At 64.1% G+C, this 8,463-nt stretch overlaps 2 protein-coding genes across 2 annotated transcripts; both read left to right on the top strand.

The window, feature by feature from the left end:
- Nucleotides 1-367: 367 nt before the first annotated feature.
- On the top strand, nucleotides 368-1,271 carry ID1 (inhibitor of DNA binding 1, HLH protein). The gene is made up of 2 exons (XM_048321791.1): nucleotides 368-741; nucleotides 945-1,271. Exons 1-2 carry the CDS (start codon nucleotides 421-423, stop codon nucleotides 984-986), a joined length of 363 nt encoding a protein of 120 aa, XP_048177748.1. The 5' UTR covers nucleotides 368-420; the 3' UTR covers nucleotides 987-1,271.
- Nucleotides 1,272-4,390: 3,119 nt separating this feature from the next.
- Nucleotides 4,391-8,436, top strand: LOC125334741 (bactericidal permeability-increasing protein-like). Its single transcript, XM_048321870.1, has 15 exons — nucleotides 4,391-4,572; nucleotides 4,804-4,918; nucleotides 5,004-5,132; nucleotides 5,216-5,371; nucleotides 5,503-5,566; nucleotides 5,675-5,735; nucleotides 5,979-6,070; nucleotides 6,156-6,389; nucleotides 6,495-6,554; nucleotides 7,008-7,175; nucleotides 7,360-7,427; nucleotides 7,709-7,751; nucleotides 7,940-8,003; nucleotides 8,086-8,162; nucleotides 8,240-8,436. The coding sequence occupies exons 1-15, from the start codon at nucleotides 4,413-4,415 to the stop codon at nucleotides 8,279-8,281; spliced, it is 1,533 nt and encodes a 510-aa protein (XP_048177827.1). The 5' UTR covers nucleotides 4,391-4,412; the 3' UTR covers nucleotides 8,282-8,436.
- The last annotated feature ends 27 nt before the right edge of the window (nucleotides 8,437-8,463 follow it).

Raw genomic sequence — 8,463 nt, 5'->3', positions numbered from 1 at the left:
CGGGGAGTGCGGGGGGGGCCCGAGCGCCCGGAGGGGCACCGGGGGCCTGAGGGGGCAAGGGGCGAGCGGGGCTGCGGGGAGCCCGACACCGGGAGCCCGAGGGGCGAGCACCCGCGTTAATGGCGGGGCAGGGTGGGTGCTCCGCACCCCTGTAGCCTGCGCCGCGCCGGTGTCCCCGCATCGCAGCCCAGGCCCGTCACGGCTCTCTCCTCGCCATTGCCCCTTTAAGACGCTGCCCTTCGGGGCGCATGAATGGAGCGGGCGGGGCCGTGCCCGCCCCTCCCGCGCTGCCGTTGGCCGGGGCTGCCCCGCGGCCCCGCCCGTCCGTGGCCGCCGCTCTATAAGTGGCGCGGCGGGGAGCGCGCTCCTTGTCTGCCCGCAGCGTGCCCGTTTTGTCCGTCGCGCTCGCAGCCCCTCGCCATGAAGGTCGCCGCTGTCGCCTCTTCGCCGCTGCCCGCGGGCGCCGGCGGCCCGCTGAAGGCGGTGCGGCCAGGGGAGGCCGCCCGCTGCGGGCCGGGCCCTGGGGTGTCCCCGGGGGCGGCCGAGCAGGCAGCCGCCGCGTTGCTGTACGATATGAAGGGCTGCTACTCGCGGCTACGGGCACTGGTGCCGACGCTGCCGCGGCATCGGCGAGTCTCCAAGGTGGAGCTGCTGCAGCACGTTATCGACTACATCTGGGACCTGCAGCTGGAGCTGCAGTGCGGCTCCCCCCGCCCCGCTGCCGCTGGGGACTCCCCCGAGGTGAGTGCGGACCCCACGGCACCGGCTCAGACCCGCGCTCCTGACGGGCAGCACCGGCGTTCCCTGGAATCTCCTTCCCCCGATCTGCACTGCGCCCTCTCCTTCCCGGGGATGTCCCTTCCTCTTGCCCCCTTTCCGTCCCCGTCCTCTCCGGCACCCTCCTGGCAAGTCTTGACCGGCCGTTTCGTGTCCCTTTCCCGCAGGCTCCGTGCATTCCCGCTGCCGATCGGATCCTCTGCCGCTGAGACCTCTCTGGACCCTCCACGGACGTCATTCCCGGGATTCCGGTCCCATCACGGACATCGTCCCCAGGACCCCGGCCCTGAGTACCGCGGCTCACCTGCATCCCTGGCTCCCCGGCGGGGCTGCCCTGGGGGTCCCCCGCAGCCTGGGCAGGGGGTGCTGTGGGCCATATCCTTCCTTCTCAGATTGCTGAGAGCATTCCCCGTATTGTATATTACAATGATGCTGGAGAATATTGTTCTACAATAGCTGGAGTTTTGTTATTAAACAAGCCCTTTTCTTTCTGCCCCACGTGCCTTTTCTTCCTGCCCCTCACACCCCTTCCCCCGGGTTTTGGGCGTGTTTAGCCCCGGGGATATGTGTCCCGTCAAACGGGGGGGAGCTTGTGCAGACCACTGTGGGCTGGGTGGGTGTGCGGGGGGAAACAGGGTCTGGGACCCTGTGGTGGTGCTGGGGAGGGGGTCTCTCACAGCCTGGTCCTAATTCCCCCTGTGTCCCAGCATTGCCCCTGCAGAGCCTCTCCCAGTGGTTCCCTGGGGTCCATATCTCACTCCCTCCTTCACTCCATGGGCTCACATGTGGGGGTGTTGAGGGGCAGACACAGGAGGAAAGATTGTTTGCACCCCGTGGTGTGTGGTGGGATAATGCAGCAGCACTGGGATGTATCTTCCCTTGATCAGCACCTTGATGGGCTGATGGCACAGAGGGGACAGTGCTATGAGCCGGGTGTGGGGCTCTGTGCCCAGATGGGAGCGTGGTTTCCCCATCTCCCTGGACAGTGGTGTGTTTGCAGCCTGGGATTGCCTTCACTCCCCTTCCCAGCTGGGCCACTTGCACCCAGCAGCCTTCCCGAGGCTCCCACAGTTGTTGCTGTGTCAGGACTGGGGAATTGCAGGGGTGATGCTGCAGGGATCGGTCCCTTTACAAGGGAGAGCAGATACAAGTCCTGAGGTGCTTCTGTCTGTGGCCCCGCCCCTGTGGTTCCTGCTCTTCCTGGTGCAACTCCTGCCTGTGGGGACAGAGAACCTCTTGGGACAAGGAAATTGCATCAGAGGTTGTGCAACCCCGAGGGCTGGGGGTGCCCCGGGCAGCTGACCTGAGCTTCCCTGTGACTCACAAACACCCCAAGGACCACACAGCCTCCTGTTCCAGACCTGTTCAGACCTTCCTACGGGCCTGGCAGGGGAAAACTTGGGTGTCTGGAGGGGCTCTTGTTGCTCTAGTGGGACCCTTTAGACCCTGCAGCCAAGGGCTTTGGGGCTGGAAGGTGTTGACCAGCCCTGGGCACAGGTGTGTGCATGTGCGAGCCTCCACACACCATTGTGTGCGTTTGCACGGTCACAGCTGCGAGTGTGTCCATGTGTGTCCGGGCCTGTCCGTGCCCACTCGTGCTTTCCCAGCCCAGCAGATCCCCTGGCAGGGCCTGTGTAGGGGACAGGTGACTTGGGGCATCAAGACACTGCCTCGCCTGTCCACCCTTGTCCTGCCTGTGACATAACAGCAGGGGCCACGTGGCGGGGCCGGGGGCTCTGGGTCTCTGTGGCTGAACTTTTCCCTCATTGGATGGGTCTCCTCCATCACTCCCCAGGTCCTCTATCACCCCCATCCGTGTCCCCTCCATCGCCCGCCTCCCTTCCAGTCCCGTAGCGCGGCGCGGACGGGGCTGTGGGTCCCTCTCCCGGTGCCCGCTCGCACTGCACGGCCCGGGCCGGCCTCCTGGAGTAGCCCGGAAGGTCCCGGGACTGGGGGCTCTGCTGGGGCCGGCACAGGAGGCGCTGGGGCTCTTCCCGTGCCGCGTTCCCAGGTGCCGTCCTTACCTGTTCATTGCCGCTTGATGTGGAAGCTCCAGCTGGAGCTGTGGGGAGAGGGGCTCCGTGTGTGACCATGTGTGTCCCCACGTCTCTGCCTGACCCCTGTCCAAGCCCTGTGTGCCCCGCGACCGAGCCCTCGCGATGCAGCCCTGGCCGTCACCGCCTCCTCAGAGGACGCGGGGTGGCCACGACCGGGTTCCTGGCACAGGAGAGCTGGGGAAGGGGCTGACGGAGCCAGTCCAGGCTTGCAGCGGGGCTGGCAGGGCTGAGCCGCCTGCACGTGTCGGGATGCCGGATGCGGCAGCACCAGGATGCACCGGAGAGCCCCAGGGAGCGCCCAGCCCGCGGGCACCTGCGCCCCAACCGGTCTCTCGGTGTTTTCATGGGACCTGATTCATCCCGGAAGGGATTAGGGACGGGGGAAATAGATGACGTTGTGGTCTGACCAAGACCCGGGATGGACACTGGCGTCAGAGCTGGTCCCTGGTGTTCGCTGCCACGTACGGTCCCAGGGACACGGAGGAGCTGGAACCCATGGCAGGACCTGCGGCCCCCGCGGTGTGGGGCACCGCACCCGCCTGTCACGGTGAGTGCTGGTGCAGGGCGGAGGCACCCTGGGATAGCGGGGCTGGGGGTCAGGGTCAGTGCTGGCCTTTGGGTCACTGCTGGGGGCTCTGGCCACCACTGCAGTCATGGTTGGTGGCACTGGGGGTCCCAGGCCAGTGGGCAGCTGCTCTCAAGGGCTCCGTAAGTTACATTATGTGGGGCTGTGGTCCCTCTGGTGAGGTTGCCCGTGGGCTCTATTTGCCTCCGTGGTGCTGGGATGAGGCCCTGCCTATCCTAAAGGTGCCTCTGGGTCTGCCAGGCTGGATCCAGGAGGGCAGCTGGACCCCTGTCCCATAGCCCATGGCACTGGAGGGGCTCACCCTGGCTGGGGGATAGTCCCACCGATGGCGGGTTTGGCAGTGCAAATCCCGACAGCCGGGATTTTTTGGAGGGGGTTGCACAATTCTGCTCTCACTCTGACTGTCCCAATATTTTCACCACTTCCCTGGGAGCTGCCTCCGCACCCCAGACACCCTGACCCCACTGAAATTTAGATAACCCTACACAGGGTTCCCAGAGCCCTTCCCAAAGTGGGAACAGCTGCCGTTCCCTGTCGCAAATGGGTTGAGCCCTGTTAGCCCTGGCGGAGTCCCTCTACCCCAGGACCAGCTCATTGTGTCCCCCACTGCTCCACTGCTCCCAGGCAGGGCACAGCTGAAGCTCTTTGTGACCTTGGCCTGGCCGGGTCTCTGTGTGTCCCCACATGCTGGTCCTGTGCCCCTGTGGGGAGCCCTGGCTGGTATCCCTGGCTCGCGTGCACCCCCACGGTGGGGGGCTGGCAGGGGGTGGCGTGGGACCCTGCATTCCCCCGCTCCCACGAGTGCGGAACAATGGGGGACCCGGCTTCCCCTTTGAGTCATGTGTTGGGCAAGGCTGGGCTTTCAGTGGCCGGAGCACTGTGGTGTCCCCATGTGTGCTGATGTCACCCGGGGCTCCCTGTCCCCAATATAAGTCCTGGCTGTGCTGGTGCACAGGGAGGGGGTCTCTACACCAGCTGCGCGTCCCCCAGACATGTCCTCTGCTCCAGCCTCCAGGTACCAGGACCAGCCTCGAGGTACTGTGTGGCTCTGCCTCCTGCTCCTGCTGCCCGTCTGTGTCTCTGCCGCCATCACCAGCCCCAGCACCAATCCTGGCATCAAGGCCTGGCTGACCCAGAGGACACTGGAGTTCGGTGAATCTATGCTCCTGACTAGGCAGGGGTGGGGGGGACCAGTGGGGGATGATGTCCAGACTGCTAAGGATGGGGAGTGGAGGGGACCAGTGGGCACCCCCAGGAATGATGCCAAGTCTGCCAGGAATGGGGGATGGAAGGACCATCCTGGACCTGGCTGCTCACTCCCCTAACGCCCCAGGTACCCTATTCCCTTCCTTGGTGTCACCTCAAATTCCCACTTTGCCCCAGGCCGGCGCTTTGGGCTGGAGCTGCTCCAGTCAATGCTGCAGAAGGAGCACGAACTGAACCTGACGGGTTCCTACAACACCCCGCTCCTGGGGACTCTCACCTATGCTGTGCCACGGTAAGAGCCACCTGTGGGGTCCCTGTCCCTGTCCCCATCCCTGTCCCAGCCACAGCCGCGAGTACAACTTGCCTGTGTTGTGCAGGATTCACATCCATGAACTGCAGATGAATGAATCCTCACTGGACTTTGCCGAGGATGTGGGGGTGAGGCTGACGGTGCAGCGCGCCCGGATCCAGCTCAGCGCCGACTGGGCAGCCCAGATGGGCGCTGTGTGAGTCCTCATGGGGACAGGGACAGGGACTCAGGGCGGCTCAATGTCACCGCTGCCCCTGTGCTCATCCACTCTGTCCCCAGCCAGGACAGCGGCTCTGTGGAGCTCCGCATGCAGGACCTGGCCATGGCAGCGGTGTTGGGTGTGAGTGAGGATGGCAGCGGCCACCCCACAGTTTGGACCAGTGGCTGTTACACCCAGGGCACCGACCTGCACATGGAGTTTCACCGCGGATACAGGTGATGCCAAGCCCCCTGCTTGGTCCTGTCCCTGGCATGCAAGGATTACTGGTGCCCCAGCCAGAGTGGTGGGCTGGGGGAGGCTGGGTGGGTGCTGTGAGGTGATCTGAACACCCCACTCTGCCCCACAGCTGGCTCTACAACCTGCTGGCACCACTGCTCCAAAGAACCCTGCGGCAGCAGCTCAACAAGCAGGTGGGTGCTTGGCCCCTGTGCCCTGGGGTGTCCCTGTCCCCCCCCACAGCCCAGTGAGGCTTGGAGACCCTCATCCCTTGGCTTGCTGACACCCTGCTCTGCTTCCAGCTCTGCCTTGTGCTCCACAGAGGCGTTGACAGGCTGGATGCTGTCCTGAAGCACATGAAAGGTGGGTGAGGGGGCCCCAGGACTGGGGAAGGGCAGGGTGGTACTGGGGGGCTGTGGACAGGACTGGTGCCCAGCAGGATCTGCAAGACCCCACTGTGGGGCCGGATCCTGACAGAGCCCGGCTGTGGGAGGGGCTGGAGAAGCAAGGACAGGACAGTGATGCTGCAGGGAAGCTCCACCCCATCGGGCAGCCTGCCTCTGCCTGGTGGTCTGACTCCTCCTGACCACCCCTGTGTCCCTGCAGTGTCCACCCAGCTGGACACCTTTGCCGCCATCGACCACTCCCTGCTGGGACCGCCCACCATCACAGAGGAGTATGGGGACATTGCCCTCAAGGTAATGTCATCCTGGGCACCCCTGGGCCAGATTTGGGAACAGGTGAGCCTGGCTGATCCTCATGTCCATCCATGCATCTGTGCAGGGAGAGATCTTCAGGGTGGGCACGTACCAGCAGAGACCCCCAGCACTGCCTGTAGCGCTGCCTGTGGCGTTACCCATGGCACTGCCTGTGGCTTTGCCCACTCCCCTGCCCAAGACACTGCCCATGGCACACGAGCCCATGCTGCTGTTGGCCGTCACCGAGTTCGTCGCCAACTCGGCCGCTTTCACGTACTTCACAGCCGGGGCCCTGCGCAGGAACATCTCCAGTGACAGGGTAGGGATGCTGGAGGGCAGAGCTGTCCCCACTGGGGTCCCACTGGGGTGTCCCCGTGCTCACCCCTGCTCAGCCCCAGCACCCTGATCCCTCCCTCCCCTCCAGGTCCCGCGGCAGTTCCCGCTCCAGCTGAAGACCAAGAACATGGAGGTCTTCTCCCCCCAGGTGAGTGGGATGGGACACAGGGAGAAGGGGACAGAGAAAGGACACGGAGTAGGACAGGATGCAGGTGGGATGGGACACAAGATGGGATTGCAGGAGGAACAGAAGATGTAATGGGATGCTGGAGGGTGGGATGCAGATATAAAATGATGCAGGAGGGATGGGATGGGGGATGGGGCACAGGAGGGATGGAATGCAGGAGAGAAAGGTCGCAGGTGGGATGGGACATGGGATAACACTGAGGTCAAATGGGATGCATGAGGGACAGGACAGGGAATGGGGTGCAGTGGAAATGGGATGTGTTGAGGGCAGTATGGGATGCCGACAGAATAGGATACAGGCAGGACAAGGACACGGGCAGGGCAGTGATGGGCACATGGGACCTGGGCAATGGTGGGGATCAGATGGTGGCAGTGCCAGCATGGCTCTGTGCCATCCCTGCCCTGTCCCTCCCAGCTGCAGGAGCGCTATCCAGACCAGCCCATGGAGCTGCACCTCTGGGCCCACCGGCAGCCCCTGCTCTCCTTCCGTCCTGATGCCCTGCACGGGACCCTCTTCAGCTCTGCCGAGGCCTTCGTGGTGCTGCCCAATGCCACCCGTGTCCCTGCATTTCTGCTGAACATCGTGAGTGGCTGCTGCTGCCACGGCTCAGGGAGACAGGGGACCCCAAAGGGCTTGACTGGGGCTGGTGTGCCTGTCCTCCTGGCTGGGGCCATGCTGGGTGATACTGGGGGATACTGGGACCAGCTGGGTTGATGTGGGGTTGCAGGCACTGCCCTGGTCTCTCCAACATCTCTTCTTGCTGCAGGATGCCAACGTGACAGGGAAGCCGACAATCAGCAGGAACAGGCTCACGGGCACTGTGAAACTGACAGGGTTAGTGCCCGACCCTGAGCTGGGTCTGAGCTCCCCTGGGACATACCTGCAGAGCTCCCCATTCCCCACCTCTGTCCATTTGCCTCTCTGAGCCCTGTATTGCTTGCTCAGACCCCATTCTGCCCCCGGTTCGTATTGTGTCAGCTGCCCTAGCAGTAGGTCCTCACCTGGACCAGCTCTGCTGGGGTCCTGGTCCCACCATGGAGCTCCTCCTGTCCCTACCCTGGGACGGGACAATTCCCATCCCTGTGCCTGGCTCTGACCTTGATCTTGTCCTCCAGGCTCCATGTGACACAGGTGGCATCGAACGTGGGCCCAGTGGAGGTGAGTGGCTGTGCCAGGGAAGCCAAGGGGAGCCTTGGATTCCACATCACCTTGGGAGCAGGGGCTGGGGGGAATCTGGGATGGTGTGGAGCCCATGCATGGCACGTCTGGCAGGGAGCTGAGCCCTGCCTGCACCATGGACCCCTCTGCCTGCTCTGTGCTGGGCTCAGACCCTACCTGTCCCACAGGTGAAACGTCTGGAGACCCTGCTGAAGTTTGGGCTGTGGCTTTTTGGGGTGCCCAAGGCAAACAGTAAGTGCTGTCCCCATCCTGTCCTCATCCCTTCACAGCTGCACCAGGGCCACCCCCTGCTATGACTTTTGTCTCCCCACAGAGTGGCTCAAGGCTGGCATCCCCCTGCCCCTCCCACATGGCCTCAGCCTGCTCAGACCTCAGCTCTCGCTGCAGCAGGTGGGTGCCACCACTGTCCCCTTACCCCAGGGTCCCCATGTGCCCCATATCCCCCCTCTCACTCTGACTCCCTACAGGGCTTCGTGCTCATCACCACGGATCTGCAATACGAGCCATGAGACCACCGGCCTCGTGGGAACCCAGCAGCCCCCCGCCAGCCGTGTCCCTGTCACCATCCCGATGCCATCGTGTCCCCGCGGCTGGCAGAGCCGCCCACTCCTGGGACCCGCAGACCCCCCACCCTCGGCAGGGATTAAAGCGGGAGCGTAGCTCAGCCCGGTCTGTTGTGAGGTGTCTTGGG

Source organism: Corvus hawaiiensis, chromosome 17, assembly GCF_020740725.1.
Source record: "Corvus hawaiiensis isolate bCorHaw1 chromosome 17, bCorHaw1.pri.cur, whole genome shotgun sequence".
NCBI classification, from domain to species: Eukaryota; Metazoa; Chordata; class Aves; order Passeriformes; family Corvidae; genus Corvus; species Corvus hawaiiensis.
Note: the sequence above shows the minus strand (reverse complement) of the source record. Positions and strands in the feature narration are given on the sequence as shown.